Source organism: Fusarium graminearum, chromosome 1 (genome assembly GCF_000240135.3).
Source record: "Fusarium graminearum PH-1 chromosome 1, whole genome shotgun sequence".
Taxonomy (NCBI): domain Eukaryota; kingdom Fungi; phylum Ascomycota; class Sordariomycetes; order Hypocreales; family Nectriaceae; genus Fusarium; species Fusarium graminearum.
Window position 1 is genome coordinate 2,606,694 of NC_026474.1, and position 17,278 is coordinate 2,623,971.

The following is a 17,278-nucleotide window of genomic DNA, read 5'->3' on the forward strand; positions in this document are numbered from 1 at the left end:
CGACGACGAGAAAAAGAAGAGGTCAAAGAGAACAAAAGCCCTCATTATCCTTCTCTCTTCCACCGTTAAATCACACCTTCAGACTACTTCGCAAAGACAGCACAAAACGTGTCGTCAGGGGAAGACCCTCCCGTTAGGGAGGACTCGTAGGGAAACAGAGTGACTGAAGGAAGAACGCTGCGGATGAGATGAGAATGAATAAGAAATGTACCTACCGTAGGTTCAAACAACACATTTCAACAGCACATCTTCCCTTGAAGATGGCGTCCATTGTTGTTTGAATGCTCTCATTGAGAGACTCTTTGTTTGCATGTTAAAGTGGGAGAGTTTGACGATAAAGAAAATTTCACGCGACGGGTTTTCGTGGTGGAGCTGATCGGAATGAACGCTCCACTGGTTGGCGGGCCACGGAGCCCAGGCCCCTCGATACTCACTGTTGAATCGCTATTGGTTCATCAACTTACACCAAGACATTTCATTTCATGCCTAGGAATATATAAATAGCTTAGCAAACGGAGTACCCTACAGTAGTTAGTAGGTAGTTAATTGGGATTTATAGCAGCTCGTTATCAATTGTTGACTACATGGTAAGTAGCCAAAGCCTCAACGAACAATTTGAGCTGTTTTGGACGATTCTATGATGTCTACCGTCAAACATTCACAAAGCATCAGTCATGTAGAATATTCCAAGCGAATGTCAATCTCAAATTGCGCAATATGTACGGTTGTATATACGGTCTCCCTTGTAAGAAGGTTGTGTTGAATCGAAAACCGCCGATCCCATTCTCATTCTCATCATCATCACAAGAGGCTAACTCTTGTCCCAATCCTCCTCCTCTTTCTCCACACTCCAAGATATTTTCATATCTTGTGCAAACCTATCAGCCGCTTACTGGAGGCTGTTGCCGTTGTTGCCGATCAGGTTAGGGGAGCTGCGGAGGTTGCCAGTGATCTTGCCGGAGGTGGCAGTAGAGGTCAGCCAGTTGGTAACACCAGAGACACCAGAAACACCCTTGACAGAAATACCGTAGAGGACAAGTCCGGCAATGTGGGGAGTAGCCATGGAGGTACCGCTGATGGTGTTGGTGGCACTGTTGCTGGTGTACCAGGCGGAGAGAACGCTGGTGCCAGGGGCAAAGATATCGAGAACGGTACCGTAGTTGGAGTACGATGCAATGGCCCAGTTGCTGTCAATGGCACCGACAGTGATGGCGCTGGGAGCAGAGGCAGGAGAAGTGTTGGCAGCGTTGGCACCATCGTTACCGGCAGCAATGGCAGAGATAATACCGGAGCTGGAAGCAGACTCGACAGCGTTGTTGAAGGAAGCAGAGTAACCACCGCCGAGAGACATATTGACGACTGAGGTCTTGGTTCGGCCCTTGGAGATGATGTCGTTTGCAGCCCAGTTGAAGCCAGCGAGGATGATGGAGGTGCTGGATGAACTACCCTGGAAGACCTTGACAGCTTGGATGGTGGCCTTCTTGGCAACACCGTATGTCTTTCCGGCAATAGTGCCAGCAACGTGAGTTCCGTGACCGTTGGTGTCAGCGTTCTGGCCGCTGAAGGCAGTGTAGACAGCCTGAGCACGACCCTCGAATTCGTTGTGGCTGGTGATGATACCAGTGTCGACAATGTAGGCATAAGTGCCTGAACCAGCATTGGTGTCGTAGATGTAGCTGGTAGATCCCTTGGAACGGTGAGAGACCGTTCCGAGTCCCCAGGTAGCGCTACTCTGGGTTGTCTCGGCACGCTTAGAGAGAGACTCTTTCTCAGGCTCGTCGACCCAGTTGATGGTCCAGACGCGGTCCTCTTCGACAAGGGCGACCTGAGTCAATGTTAGCACTGCACACGATGCCAAGGTGCCGGGTTACTTACATCAGGGTTCTCCTTGATCTCCTTGATGGTGTCCTTATCAAAAGATCCAGCATAGCCGTGGAAGCCATACTTGCCGTTGTAGGTGCGCTCAACACCCTTCTCGGCACGCTCGTTTAGTCCACGCTTGTGGACATCTCCGACCCAGTTGAGATGGCTCTCAATCTTGGAGGCAGCGATGTCAGACTTGAGGGTGACAATGTACTTGCCAGGAATGACTTCGTCAGAGTTAACCTTGGCAGTAGGAGCAGCGTTGGCGAGGCCAAGGAGGCTGGTCGCCGCAACAGCGAGGTTCTTGAAGTTAACCATTGTGAGAAGATGTAACCGAATAGGAGTGTAGGTCTTGAAGTGTTTATGAGGATGAGAATGATGAGAGTGATAGTCGTTTGAAGGAGGGAGATCATGAGGACTTATATAGATGTCGATCCACCTTGGCGCACGGCTTCGCCCTTCGTGATATTAGCATCGAGATCCATTGCAAGGTGTAGACATGGACCTATGTCGCATCTCTTCTCAGACATGCTGCCTTGTCAAGACACAATCGAAGGGATAACATTCGTCAATTGCCTTTTGCGGAAAGAGTGAATGCTTCACACCGTGTCCTATCGTTGTCTTGGGCAGGGTCCAACGCAAAAAGGAAGGCGACATGAGATGTATCGAGGCGGCATGGGACCCAAGAGGCAACGCAGGATAGCGAACGTTGCAAAAGTCCTCGAGAAATGCAAGTAGCCGATCCCTAAGCCAGGCCTCAGGAACAACCTGCATGAATGGAACATATGATCATAACAGTTGCCATTATGATAGAGAACCGGGATAGCAGAGTCGCGCCGAGGAAACGTGCTGAACACATTGCTCAACTCAAGCTTCAACACGGCCCAGTGGCATGTGATGAAATAGAGCAAGAGAGTGGACGATATGCATATACTTCTGTCAAGTGACTTTGCAAAGCTGGAGGTGCAGCTAATAACCCCTTGGCCTGTTCTCGCTATCGCCAATTATGATCGACATTGCACTAGTAAACGACGCGCTAGAAGCCCTCATCAAAACGCACATTTACCCAGTTGCCTAGTTCCAACGACTTGACCTTGGCAGCTGCTACGAATATCCAAGGATGGCAAACTTGATGTGTGGAGTTGGCCGGTATGGAAGGTAGATTGATGCCATTGTGTCTCTGAATACAGACAAGGGCAGGAACAAAGCCACTCGGAGTCGTGGATCGGTCCGTAGAATATGCATAAACCCCAGCTCGGGAGTTGATTATCAAGTCCTTGAAGGATCAGTTAGAAATGCCTACGAGAAGTTAGTGAACTGCCAAAAAAGGTAACACTACTCCCCCGCAACTCTAGCATGTCTATGCTAGGCCAGACGAACTATCTTGATAACCTACCGTGGCATCCAGCAAGAGCCGTAAAGGGTCTCACACAATAAAGCATGCCACCTCCGGATCAAGAACTCCAGAATTGACCACCCTGCCAACTTCCTCATCGAGGCACTATGGCCGTCTTGACGCGCATTGTTGCCGCTGGCTTTGCAGTATAAGACACTGACTTGGATACTCGTTTCTGCCGAGGCTGAGGTGGCAAGGCTAAGTTGTATATTGGACACTCATATTCGGAGTTGTCTTGACTAGCCTGAATTTGCTGCCACTTAGAGTCGATCAAGGGATGAGAAGGAGGTCAACGTGATTTGTTTTGAGGGGCTGGACGTGTACTCGGCGTGGGACATGGTCTGAACTGAGACTTTCTGATGCAGTGAGGCTCTGATGGTGACATCGCGGCAGTGATAGGCGAACAAGCCCTAGAGAAGACTGAGTATCCCTGCATTGAACCTGCCGTAATCTAAATTCCAATAGATTTGTTTGTCGTAGTATGCGTTATCCGAGCTCATGCTTGTAAGTCGTGTGGAGTTGATAATCAAGGTTAGAGAATAGAGGTGGGGGATGAGTGGGGCAAGATCGCGGCGTTCTTGCCGATAATTTAACTGGTTAGATGAATAGCTACTCACCCACTCTTTCCGGTTCTTTTGGGGATAGCCCAAGATTTAGTTTAATGGCCGCCGAGAGAAGGTGCACCCCGAAAGTCTAACTTACAACTCATTCAGATCCAGGTACTTGCTGACTCTGATTGCCTACCCGCCCACCGTCTCACCTGCCGTAAGACAATCCATCAGCCCCCTTTGCAGAAACACTGAGGTTTTCATATTAAGGTAGGCGCGCTGTTTTTCTGCGTCATGAATCCTTCCGAACCTGTTTTCCGTCGAAGCCAACCTCAGAATCGAATGCAGGCACCCCACCTCGCCTCGTGCATCTTATGACCCTTGTCTCTCAAACGACGTGCATGCGGTGCAGCCATTGATCGTTCAATCAACCCATCCATCCTTATCAGCACCACCTGATTCTATCTAAACAAAAGTCCTCGACATAGGATCTCCAGATGTCATTAATACCCTTTACAACGTGCTGCATCAGCTTATCGAGCGCCAAGACATTTCCGCAATGAAGCAATACTCCAACTCCAAGGATCCCACACGCCAGGCTATTCGTGGAATCACTTAGCGACCGCTCGCACGCCATTCTCGAGAATGCTGACTCGTCTTCTAGCGGCCCTTGAGCCAATCCTTGCGTTGTCTCAAGCTTGGAGGCTACCGATATCCCCCCGCGTCCCCTGACTGCCTGGCCGCTCGAGACATCTCAACCTAGTCATCAATTGGTTGCCATTATCAGTCCCTTGCCTCCAGCCTTTGCCGCTGCTTCCCAGCGGTTACAATGCCAGACTCGCCGACTCATCAGGCTATTCTCCGTGCCCGTGCCACACGATCACCACGGCCCGCTTGAATCCTTTCGATGGGGGGTTGTTGGTCTGGCCGTTGTAGCAAGGCTCAGGAACAGCACCGTGAGCTGAGCTTGATCTCACAGCCGCTTGACAATGAAGTTTCACTACGTCGTTTGCAAATGCTGCCGATCAATTTTTTTATTTACTAAGCTGCACCCTTGCTACCCTACTATCGACTAGTCACCACCCAGCTTGTGGCTTCAATACAACGCAACGAAAAAAATAGCATTTGCCTTAATAAGAATGGTCTGGATATAAAGCCTCGCTCGTTTTGGATGAGATCATCGATGGGCCATGTCGCTACTGTATACACCGAGGACCCTTGTGGCCTTTGCACAGACGCATCTCGCCATTGCCCAAGATCTTGCAGCTCAGTGCCTCGACGACAAAAGTCCATACAACGTCAACGGCTTCAGCTCCTTCCTAGCTGGTCATTTTAGCCTGGTATTCAACCGCAATGTCGCGATAAGGTTGCCATCTTGCTCAGAATTCTATAATTCGAATAGGGTTATTGCAGATTGCAGAGTCCTGCATGGCTCTCGGATACATGTTCCCTCCTCAACACCTTAAGAAATCATGGAAACAAAGGGCCTCATACTGTGATAGTAGTGGAGGTATGCCCTCGGCCACTTTTGCGATATTCGGCGAGGATATTACCTATCTGTGCCTTGAACGCGACGTGAACGGCAGGCAGAGTACCCAATCAACACAGGCACGAGGTTCTCAAAGCTTCCAGGTTGCTCTCGACCTCTACGAAAGGGTGTTCAGTCAACACCCTCATGAAGTGATCCACAGGTAAGTGTTCATGCATCTCCTTCCTACTGTGCTTCTTTCTCGCACCTTTTGCTTCCTTTCCTACCTTTGACGAGGGTGGGAAGGCCAATATTTATTACCTTCCTCTTCTCGCAAGGTCACGAGAGATAGTTTGAGCCAGTAGTCACCAACTTGATGTCACATCATCAACCCAGGCCCTTCGCCATGAGATCCAGTTGGCTATCGAGTTTACTACCACGAGATAGAGCTGAACGCTCGTTGGTTTCCCGAATCGCTCTATAGGGCTCGCGTAGGAGGAGGGTTTCTATCTCAAGAAGCCCCGTTGGCTCAGTGGTAAAGCGTATCACTAGTAATGATAAGATCACTGGTTCGATTCCAGTACGGGGCAGAGATTTATCCCCTAAGGATGTATTTTTTGCATCCTCATTCTTTTTGTTACATCAGGTTTAACGTGAGAGTGGTAGGAGTTTTGGTTCTCGCCAATTGAGCCCGCATTCCGTGACGAAAGGGGTAAAGAATTGGTTAGGTCTCCCTAGAGGTTTATCATATCTGGCCACGAACAATTTTTCCATTCATGCTATCAGTCTTCGCGTTGCCTTTCAATAGTGATTCTCTCTAGCTTTCAATCTGGTTGCTGCCAGAGGTAGGGCATAGCTTTGGTGCATGAAAGCCCTTCTCTCAGTCGGTGCATCGACAAAACTCAACTCTTAGGAAACTAGCAAGTCATCGTTAAAGCTGTCGGCAGGTGATAACTAGTCTTGCATTGTTACATTCGTCGCTCTCAATTGTACCCAGTCTTGCATCTCAACTCCCGAGTACAAGATGTTGGCTGACACTGTCGGCCTCTCATCTGCATAAGGTACCGACTCCTATTGGGCTCAGATCGTAGATTCAGGAACGTCCTGCTGATAAGGGTGTCAGTATCGACTCCAGATATTGGCTGTTGGTTCTTGCACTATCTATGGATATGTAGGCTTTGTCAGACATAACCTTAATCAGACCTCTAGGCAGGGTGACGGATATGACTGGACATGAGCTTCAAGACGGCACAGTGTCTCTTTTATACGGAGAGTGAAACGTCATATTGCAAGAAAGATCCACAAGAAACTCTGTAGCTTACTGTTCAATCAGATAGGTACCTCTTATCTCAGGTGGGATTGCAAGGGGGCACGCGAAGCAACCCCTTCCCTGATATTTCGACGCTCGATATCGCAAGCTTAACACTGCAATGCTTGTGTTACATAGTTGTGTTGCGTCTGTAAAACGTATAGACATTCGTACAGGAGTGGCGTGCGCCAGCTTCCAATGTCCAATGACTCCCACTGGATGAGTTGTAGACGACTGGGGCGTTTTATGAGCTAGTGTTGTGTCAGCAAGCCATGCTTTGAACCTCCCATCACCGTATGAGCTGCGATGAAGAGCTTTTCATACACTCAGAAATATTAACATCGTTCCTAATACGGGATTTCAAGACGAGATTAAGGTTGCGTTTATGCCCTACTTTGTGACTCTTGATACAAGGCAACTGCTTTTTTTATTTTTTATTTTTTATTTTTTTATAACGTTGTATAAACCACCAAATGGGAACTAGAATGCTACCTCTCCATCTAAGCATACTGCATCCCCAGATACTGTGTCTTGAGGACAGTGTCCTTCTTCGCTCCTTTGATACCAATCTTTACAACCTCGCCAGGGACAATGTCAACTAAATTGTCATCAAATCTGACATCGTCATCTTCGCATTCCAAGGCCAGTCCTTTCATTGGAACCTCGGCACTGATCTCAACGGTGTTCGTTTCTTCATTGATTTTGACCTTGAGTTCCTTGGGTTTCTGAAAGTGAAGGTACTTGAGCGGCTCGGGCCAGTTGACGTATCGCGCAATCTGCTTGCCATCTTGGTACAAGTAAGCACCAACGACAGTCTTTGCTTCAAGGTCAGCGTGAGGCTTCTTGACGGGCACGTCCAAAATCTTGATCTCTGTTGAACGATTGCTTTGGAGAACGAGTTCCGAAGACACGGTTTGGGAGTGAGTTTCCTCTCCAGTTTCGACATTCCAAGCCTTGACTACGCAGTCTACAGTCACGTCTTTCAAGTTGAGGTTGCTGCCCCAGATCTCAACTTGAGTCTTGGTTTCGACGTCAACTCGAGTGTACTTGTCCTTGGGGTGCTTGTGTTCTCGGCGCGTCATTCCGATAGTGACGGGGGCCATCTCTCGCTTGATGGTATAGTATGCGTGCTTTGGACGGAGGTAGTAGTCACAGATAGCCCACGAGGTGACAGGCCAGCAGTCGTTGGTCTGCCATACTAAAGCACCGCTGCAATACTCTTTCTTAGGGCCCTGCCACTGTCGCTTCCAGAGTCTATAAGCCGAGGCCAAAGCCTCAGCTTGCAGTAACTGACTGTAGTAAATGTAGTCCTCCAAAGGATCAATGGCGAACCGGAAATTCTCTGCCATGTATAGGCCCAATCGGCGTTGTTGGCCATCCGCTTTATTATGGAAGTCAACGGTGGACGAGCTTGTAAACCTCTCAGGGTCGTCTTTTCCCTTTGGAAGGAATGCATCAATGGTCTTGATATTTGGGAAACCCTCCATGCCAAATTCGGAAACGAAGCGACCAACGAGCTTATCAAAATCTTGGTAATTTTGCTGGGAGCCGTGCCAAACATTCCATTGATGGATGTCTCCAATAGTAGGATCGGTGGTGACCTTTCCGCCCCAAGGACTGGCAATGTGATAGACAGCATTAGAGTTGAGGTCTCTGCAAGCCTCTGGGAGAAGCTTTTCGTAGATGTAACGCGCTGGGAAATCAGTCTTCAGCCAGCTCTCAGGGTCATGGTCATCAAAGTCGTAAGTGAGGTTCTCTGACTCGCGCACTTGGTAATCTTCATTGTTTCCGGCCCAAATAACAATGGATGGATGATGTCGCAGTCGCTTGATATTCGCTCGGGCCTCTTGGTCGATGGATTTGAGCAGCTCAGGCCATGCTGGATAGATTCCACAAGCGAACATGAAATCTTGCCATACAAGAATTCCAAACTCGTCGCAAGCATCGTAAAAAACATCTTCTTCATAGATGCCACCGCCCCAAACTCGTAGCATAAACTGGTTGCCTTCTGCGACAAGCTTGACCCAGTCACGGTATCTGTCTTTGGAAATCCGAGGGATGAAGTTGTCTGCTGGGATCCAGTTACTTCCACCGCAGAAGATGGGGATGTTGTTGACTTGGAAAAAGAAGCTGGTGCCGGGTTGCCCATCAAGCTCTCTCTGAACAAGCTCGAGTTTGCGAAGGCCAACTCTTTTAGAAACGGAATCAATTTCGTCGTCACCATGGAGAAGAGTTGCCTTGATGGTGTACAACGGTTGCTTTCCGTATCTGATCGGATACCACAGGGCTGGGTCTTGAATATGGAACGTCGTAGTTGCATGTTCACCCTTCACCTGTGTGGTTTCTGATGCGACCCCCTTTCCATCCAGAGAAACGTCAAAGCGGACTTTTGTTGCTTTCCCCTCGGCTTCGGCATGCACGATGACCTTTGCTGTTTGGAGCGATTCTTCGACCTCTGATTCAGAGTTGAGATCAACGATACGGGACTCGTATACTTCGAGATTTACAGGTCTCCAGGGACCGCATGTGAGCATGGCAGGGCCCCAGTCCCAGCCCTGAGAATGGTCAGTCGTGGAAGTTGATGTATCGATCAAGACTGTAACTTACCCAGTGGTATTGTGCCTTTCGAACAGGCAATCTCGAGCCGTCTCCATTCCAGGCGATGTACTTGTGGTCAGGATGCTCTTCAGTCAACTTCCAGCCTCTCAGGTAGGCAGCGTCGAAACTGATGTGAAGCTCATTCTCGCCATCTTTCTTGAGATGCTTCGTGACATCCACACGCTCTGGAACAAACATGTTCTCTGTTTCGAGAATCTTCTCGCCATTCAGTTTGACAATAGCAAAAGTGTCGAGGCCGTCAAAGGCCAATACGGCCTTTTCGCCATCACCGATCTTGGGGCTAGAAAATGTAGTCTTGTAGACCCAGACAGTCTCTCCGATCCACTGAACTTGCAGCTCATTTTTCCCGATGTACGGATCAGGAATCTTTTTGTGGTGAAGCAGATCGAGATGAACGTTGGTAGGGAACTGGGCGACAGGCAAGTAAGAGGCGTCGTCTTCCTTCTCCTGCTTGAACTGCCAATTCGTATTGACCGGAGTAATAGTGCGGGGAGCCATGTTGGAGTCTTCTCTCACTGAGGTTGTTCGCAAAGTGCTGTGAGAACAATCAGGATGAGTCAACTGCTGGTGAAGGATGTCAGTTATTGATTTGGAGATAGAGGCAGTCAGGTTATAAGAGAAGAAGGTGTGAAGAATAGGTACCTGCCTTCACCATGATTTGTCCTGTTAATATGGAAGGAGGGTTCAGTTCAGTTCAACTGGGCAGGTGCAAGCAAATGTGGCCGTCAACCCCGCGATGCATGGAAGTCTCACAACACCTCATTAATTGATGATCCTCGTAAGACAAGCAATCAATCCTTGCAATGCGCCGTTCTCAGTGGTGGGTTTGGGAATAACACGATGCCCGACCTTGACACAGCAGAAGAACACCCACTTCCGCTTCGACGGGACGTTAACCCGTCAAACCGACCCCTCACCTCAATTGGTGGTAAATCCAGGCTGAATGACGTTGAACATTGTGAATAACACACATGAATAAGGATCGGCGGTTCATACATACGAAATATGCACTTGAATCCTGCTTCATTGGATCGTTTTCGAATTTTGGTTGGTCTACCCAGTGCTAGCGACTTCATCGGTTTTCACATAAACAGCATCGAACACAAGGCCTAATAGAATACAATCATGAGATATTAGGTAAAGCAAAACCGACATCGTGTTCGACTCTCTTGTTGCCTTTCGCATGGTCGTCATAACAATACAGCCCATCAATCGCAACGAATGGTTGTCGTGACTATATACGGACTTAGACACAAGTATAGGTCAGACCTGCACAAACAAAGAACTCCTATCAGTTTGCGTAACCTGACACCCCAATCATCTATGCCAAAACGCCAACGCGCTCCTAAACGAATGTCCCGCGAACCTGTTTTCCTAAAAACACTGCCAGTCTAAGCATAACCAGATACCTTAGACAGCAACAGCTCATGAGCAGGCATGAGAAGACAGTCGCAATGTAAGCGATTAACAACAGCCACCTCCTCTCCTTCTACTACTCAGCGTAAACACTTCTTCCCATTCTCGCAGTCCCCAATTCTGCGTTCGGTTCTTCTTTCGCCTTCTCCTGAGTCCGTTATGAACATCGTCTACAGTGGCACCAGTCATAGAACTCTTAATACTGCCTCCATCACTGGCTGTGTTCCATCCACCACTGTCGCCGTACTGAATGCCGCTTGCCGGATCGTCAGGGTCTATCTCACCGAGCTCAATCTTTGTGAGGATTATCCTTGCTAGCCTTTCGAATATCTCGTCAACTCCCTCGCCGTTGAATGCGCTCGCCTCTGTGACAACTGATATTCCTGCCGTGCTGGCCCATCGACTGGACTCGGCTCTTGTGACTTCTCTGCCCTCTGGCGCAATAGTCGCTCTTAGCTGATTACCTGCGCTTATGGATGCGCCTCGATCTCTGGTTGTGGCTGTGCTTGTGTAAGAGCTGCCGCCGCCACCAAGCATACCAGATGTCAGGGTTGAGTTTGAGGTAACGCTGTTCGGTGTCGGGGGTGGAAGACTTGTATCGACGAGTGTATCGGTAAGGTCGACTTTGTTGCCTACAAGCATGAGGCTAAGGTTCGGGGATGCTAGGGCTCGAGCGTCATTAAGGAAGGGTTGTAGGTTTCGGAAGGATGCGTGCGATGTGAGGTCGTAGACGAGAATAGCACCCGCGGCGCCTCGATAGTAGGAACGGGAGACTGATCGGAATCGTTCTGTCCCGGCCGTATCCCAAAGCTGTGTCACGTCAATATCCCACTCTCTGTTGTTGCGCGATAACGAGTGATGTACCTGAAGCTTTATCCGTTTTCGCCTTGACCCGGTACCGACTTTGATAATTTTTGTGGCAAACTCGACGCCGATGGTTTGCGACGACAAGACTCGCCATTCATTCTTGACAAAGCGATGTAGTAGGCATGACCTATAAATGCGCGCAAGGGTCAGCCACTGGTGGTCGCTAATCATGGTATTTGCGATCGCTATCCCGTTCGCCGACTGTCTTGGGGGATGACGTACTTTCCCGTCCCGCTGGGACCAAGCAATATGATCTTGGCCAGGTAATCGTACATGCTCCCTAGCTCCTTTGACACCAAAAGTCAGTCGTCTCGTTTATGATAACGGCCTTGTTCCGGTCGCCTACCTGCTCACGAGCCGTACCCGAGCTCTCCTCGCTCGCGCCGGAGTGCCGACGAGGCCTAGTCATTTTGAAAAAGTAACGAGATTGTGGAAGATAAGTCGCGGATAGGTTTTAGACGGTTGGAGCGACGTCGGATATCCTGGCTCTTTGGCGAGCTGTCGCAGCAGGGTATGTAGGGAAAGAAAGCGTTTATTAGGCGGAGGGTTGATTGTTGATCGGGTCAGGCAGGTATAGGGCGGGAACGGAGGAAGACCCGTCGTTCATGCGTGTAGTTGACAAATTAAAAATTGGCAAAATGACAATGCGATGCTTGAAAATGAAACGGATGTCCAGGATGTTCTACTGGAACAGTACATGGCATCCCATGCCATGCTATATGCAATGCCCTGCCCTGCTCGGTGAGGGCGATTGGAAGGGTGGGTCGCCTGTAAATAGCCCACCTTTGTCCCCTAAAACAAGAGATAGCGTCATAAAGCAGTGATAACGTGACGATGAAAATAGCAGCCCGATAACACCGCCAAAGCTTGGCTACCTTAGCAGCTTAGCTTAATTCGGGTGGATCAACTCCAGCTGTTGGGTATTAAAGCTACTGTAGCGTCAAGTTTATCAGGGTAATTGGCTAACAATAGGTAGAGAGCTTGCGTCTGTTAGTTGGATACACAAAGTAGACAAATCTGGGGTTTTGAGATTTTTGTATTCCATTCAACAGATAATTGTTAGTAATAGGTTATAAAAGTCGTTGATTGTGAAGCAGCTGTTGAGGTTGTAATTAATCTGACGATTTGATTTGATAAAGCCAACTCTAAGCTTCATAATCGTTGCGTTGACGGTTTGGTAGTTCACGTTGACATATTGGATAACCGCTCAGTCTAAGTGAGGGTGGAGTTGCGACATCGCCGATCTTAAAGCGGTGTTGACTATACTGATCTATTTCTAAAATACGATACTTTCTTACAGAATTTACAAATAATCCATCATTGGAATGCCCTTTTGTGTATAATTATGATCAATGTGGTTTGAGTTGGAGACGACACAAATATATTGAAACTGCATTACCCTAGACTAGGTGCATCCTTGGACATTATCTAGACTTTTGAGCATCTGCGTAACTTGTTGACTATCCAACAATATAAATGTTCTTCTCAAGGTACTTCGTTGAATCTCTGTAAGATACTATTTAACAGCCATGTATTGCAACTTTTTGAAGCCATGATAGTATTGTAGTAGTTACAACCTGATGAGTAAAATGCCGAGGCATTCGGCTGTGCACCACGTGCCGAGAGACGATTCATTACATGACCTCGACTTCATCAACGCAACATCAACATCTTCTTTCCCCTATCTCTACAAGCATTCAAATCAACATCAAAAGTTCAAAATGAAGATTCAGGATCGTACATTCATCATCTCTGGCGGGTAAGCAAATATTGGTGTCTTTGGCAAATTATCCACAACACTCACTAACTTAGGTATGTTTTAGTGCGTCAGGCCTTGGTCAGGCTTGTGTAGAGGATATATGCGCCAACGGCGGTAATGTAGCCATCTTGGACATGAACGAAGAATCCGGTCAGGAACTGGTTAAGAAGCTCTCCACATCCACCAAGTTCTTCGAGTGTAATGTCTTGGAGACGGAGAGTGTTGCCAAGGCAGTGCAAGATGCTGCCAAGTGGGCAAAGGCGACAGGAAAGCCTTTGGGAGGCGTGATAGCAGCAGCTGGTGTTTCGACACCCGCAACGGTAAGATTTGGATTCCCAAAGAGAGTGTGATTAAGAGAGAGACTGATAAAAACGATAGATCCTTGACCGGAATGGCACCGCCTTTGACTTGGAAAACTTTGACTTTGTTCTTAACGTCAACCTCCGCGGCACCATTGACCTCGTCCGCCAGACTCTGGAGCATCTGGCCAAGGTAGAACCTCAAGGACCCGACGGCGAGAGAGGCGTTGTCATTATGGTGGCATCATCTGCAGCATTCGATGGTCAAAAGGGCCAAGTTTCTTACTCTGCCAGCAAGGGCGCTGTAACGGCCATGACTTTACCCATGGCAAGAGACCTCGCGCGATTTGGAATTCGAGTCGTGACTATTGCGCCAAGTCTCTTTGAGAGCCGAATGACGAGCGTGATGTCCGAAAAGGTTAGAAAGAGTCTTGAGGGTGCGATGGAATTCCCAAGGAGAGCTGGTCAGCCAAATGAGTTTGCGCAATTGGCGCGACAGGGGATTGAGAATGTGATGCTGAATGGAGTTGTCATGAGATTGGATGGTGCTATGAGAATGCCAAGCAAGATGTAAACCACATTTGTATTGTTATATGTGTATCAGAACATTCAATTGCTAGTTTCATTTACTTTGAGATGTAATAGCCAGTTGATTTATTGGTAAACTATGGCGACATCTTGGCTTCAAGATTGCCGAAAACATTATCCGAGATCGGCGTCCCCGGCTTAGACCTTAGCCGCTCACGACATTTTGTAATCAACTTCAAGCCTCTCTCTACCTGCCAGTATTCTTAAACAGTCGCATTTACGACAGATACGGATTGTTATTGCAATTCTAACGCCATCGATATATATTAATTTGAGTACATGATTTCGCATAGCCTCTGCAATTGTTTTGGACGCTTTGCCACTGTACGACATTTCACTCATACACCATCACTGGCATCTTACATCTCATCACCACCACCAAGAAACATTCGACAACCTTCAAGAATGGCTTTGACAAAAGTGGCAATCCTTGATGATTATCAAGGCATTGCAGACCCATTCTTTGCAAAGCTCGACTCGTCAAAGTACCAAGTCGTGTCTCTCAAGGATACAGTGCTGCCTTACAACCACCCAGACAACACACAGGAGGGCAGGGATGTATTGGTAGAGAGATTGAAGCCTTATGAAGTGATATGTACGTGCATTGACTTACAAGCGAAGTTGAGAGTAAGCGGCTAAACTACATATCAGGTACAATGCGAGAGCGCACACCCTTCCCAGCAGAATTGATCAAGAGACTTCCATCCCTTAAACTGCTACTTACAACAGCCTTCAGGAATAGATCCTTGGACATGGACGCTCTCAAAGCAAGAGGTATCCCCGTCGCCGGAACAGTTGTCAAGCCTCAGAGCGGCAAAAAGACGGGCGGCGTTAGCAGTACCGTGCAGCACTGCATCACACTCATTCTTGCCCTCGCTCGCGGTATCGCCAGGGATGATGCTGCTATGAAAGAAGGGCTGTGGCAAACTGGCCTTGCTGCTGACCTCTCCGGAAAGACACTGGGTGTCCTCGGCCTCGGACGTTTGGGCAGCGACGTCGCGAGGATTCTACACGTCGCATTCGGCATGAGGATCATCGCGTGGAGTACCAACCTCACTCAAGAGGCGGCAGACGAAAAGGCAAGGGAAGCCGGTCTTTCTGTCGAGGACGAGGATGGCGAAAAGACGTTCAAAGTAGTAAGCCGAGATGAGCTCTTCAGCGATGCCGACGTGGTATCCGTACACCTTGTTCTCTCTGACCGATCGCGCGGCATCATCAACTCGCAAGACCTGGCAAAAATGAAACCCACGTCGCTCTTTGTCAACACCTCCCGAGGGCCGTTAGTGGTTGAAAAAGATCTCCTCGATCATCTCAAAGGAGGCCACATCAGGGGTGCTGCTGTCGACGTCTTTGACCTCGAGCCTCTGCCGAAAGATAGCGAGTGGCGAAGCAAGAACTGGGGCCGCGATGGATCGAGCCAGGTCCTCCTCACACCTCACATGGGATACGTAGAGGGGGACACCATGAAATCGTGGTATGAGCAGCAGGTTGAGAACATTGAGAGGTGGGCTGCCAACGAGCCTCTGGAGAATGTCATGACTTGAATGTGAGATAGGCAAAAGAGAAAAGGACGACAGGGACGAGGTTTCTAGAAAGGCGGCTGACTTGCAGAATCTTGTTTCATCAGATCGGCAGAAGTAAAGCGAAAAAAGCAAGCATATTCATCTGCAACAGCGACTGGGCAGGATTGCATCCATCCATGACCCAGAAAGTTGTTCATGATAGGCTATATAGTCGAAACAACGGCGACATACATAGTACATAATCCTTTTGATATGCACGAAATGTCGAAATAGTGTCTGCATGTTACAGTCAGTACATATAACATGCTTACCCGCTTCATCCCTGATCAAAATCTTGGCCCCAGATTTCCAAGACTTCTATGGTTCTTGGACCCATGACAGAAGATGTAGATCAAACAGCAGCTGTCGATCATATCTTGAATGGTTCTCCCGAGTCGCGCTGATGCTTGTTTCTTTTCTTTTTCCAACGACAGGATAGCCTACGTGTTTTGACTTGTCTATTGTCTATGCATCGTTTTACATGCGTTATCTCTCTTTCACACCATAATCCCATTCCCACACTTAAGCTAGTTTCAGGCTCTCTACGAATGCACAGTTGCATCCCAACAACACGCATGTTGACAAGTCATGTCTGAGGCCGGGCTGGTTTGATTGGGCTTGAAAGTGTAAGTGAATAACCCTGACAACAATAGAATATCACAAGGTTGGTTGTCGTAGAATAACGAATAACATTCAACGCCATGTTGATCCTCAACAGACCTCAGTCGCTTCTCTTGCCCTTATCCGTCCATTGCAGGGTCCTCCAACATAGCTCGGAAGCAAGCACTCGCAAATGAATTTCCACAATTCACACGATACTGTCTCCTGCCGCAGCGCAACTGAAAAATTGCATACCTTCGCAGGGTTTAGAGGCGCCGGAAAGGCGCTCAAGCTCCCTCAGGGATCTTCAGCTGACATCGGGAGCGGCGGCGCGTCCCTTTTAGTCCTATTCTAAGACATGGCGAAAGTCGAGAATCGGATCTGTGACTTCAAAGAGCCATTATCTGTCTGTGCCCTAGCTCTAGCTATCCCTCTTCTGTAGGGTGAGACAAATAGTAAACAAGCCTTTTTCACGCACATGGTAGTCAGGTCCGTTATTACATGTCTCAGTTACGAGGCCATCTAATCCAGGTTTGGTAGTCTAGCTACTTTTCGGGGAGAGCGCTCAACTATCGTGGATCTAGTGATTCCCAGATGCTTGAAGTTGCATGTTGATATCGACTCGTGCTCAGGTGTCAACTGCTAGTGCAGCGGGCCATCTCGCGCATCTGACTATAACGGTGGAGCTAGACCAGGTTATGGCTTGCGGGAAGAAGCTGAAGGGACTTGATAGTTCAGCGCGGACATACCAGTTGGGGTTAGATAGCCTATTGTTATGGATCTACACCACCATATCAGATAAAGCCAATGGCCTGTCCCTGTTCCCGCTTCCCCGCTCTCGAGGGAACTCCTCCCCTTGTAGAAGCCTTGTAGGGTATCATCGTTTCCTGTCACCATCAAACTCTACGCCCTCAGCTGCTGGTTGCTGTGGAATAAATGCGTATCTGCACCACGAGTGCGCCATAAGCTCTTGCAAGCAACAGA

The 17,278-nt window shown here is 48.5% G+C and overlaps 5 protein-coding genes and 1 non-coding gene across 6 annotated transcripts; 3 read left to right on the forward strand and 3 right to left on the reverse strand.

Moving 5' to 3' along the window:
- Nucleotides 1-821: 821 nt before the first annotated feature.
- FGSG_00806 (alkaline proteinase precursor) lies at nt 822-2,241 on the reverse strand. Its single transcript, XM_011318217.1, has 2 exons — nt 1,876-2,241; nt 822-1,825 (listed from the first exon to the last, which is right to left on the reverse strand). The coding sequence occupies exons 1-2, from the start codon at nt 2,179-2,181 to the stop codon at nt 890-892; spliced, it is 1,242 nt and encodes a 413-aa protein (XP_011316519.1). The 5' UTR covers nt 2,182-2,241; the 3' UTR covers nt 822-889.
- A 3,552-nt stretch (nt 2,242-5,793) lies between these two features.
- Nucleotides 5,794-5,865, forward strand: FGSG_20512. The gene has a single exon. It is a non-coding gene; the product is annotated as a tRNA-Thr (tRNA).
- A 1,219-nt stretch (nt 5,866-7,084) lies between these two features.
- FGSG_00807 (uncharacterized protein) lies at nt 7,085-9,701 on the reverse strand (the record flags this gene model as incomplete). Its single annotated transcript, XM_011318218.1, has 2 exons — nt 7,085-9,139; nt 9,192-9,701. 2 exons carry the CDS (start codon nt 9,699-9,701, stop codon nt 7,085-7,087), a joined length of 2,565 nt encoding a protein of 854 aa, XP_011316520.1.
- Nucleotides 9,702-10,667: 966 nt separating this feature from the next.
- On the reverse strand, nt 10,668-11,895 carry FGSG_00808 (GTP-binding protein ypt4; the record flags this gene model as incomplete). Its single annotated transcript, XM_011318219.1, has 3 exons — nt 10,668-11,613; nt 11,709-11,773; nt 11,833-11,895. The coding sequence occupies 3 exons, from the start codon at nt 11,893-11,895 to the stop codon at nt 10,668-10,670; spliced, it is 1,074 nt and encodes a 357-aa protein (XP_011316521.1).
- A 1,171-nt stretch (nt 11,896-13,066) lies between these two features.
- Nucleotides 13,067-14,118, forward strand: FGSG_00809 (3-hydroxyacyl-CoA dehydrogenase type-2; the record flags this gene model as incomplete). Its single annotated transcript, XM_011318220.1, has 3 exons — nt 13,067-13,245; nt 13,310-13,565; nt 13,624-14,118. 3 exons carry the CDS (start codon nt 13,067-13,069, stop codon nt 14,116-14,118), a joined length of 930 nt encoding a protein of 309 aa, XP_011316522.1.
- Nucleotides 14,119-14,537: 419 nt separating this feature from the next.
- FGSG_00810 (uncharacterized protein) lies at nt 14,538-15,676 on the forward strand (the record flags this gene model as incomplete). The annotated part of the gene is made up of 2 exons (XM_011318221.1): nt 14,538-14,727; nt 14,784-15,676. 2 exons carry the CDS (start codon nt 14,538-14,540, stop codon nt 15,674-15,676), a joined length of 1,083 nt encoding a protein of 360 aa, XP_011316523.1.
- Nucleotides 15,677-17,278: the final 1,602 nt, after the last annotated feature.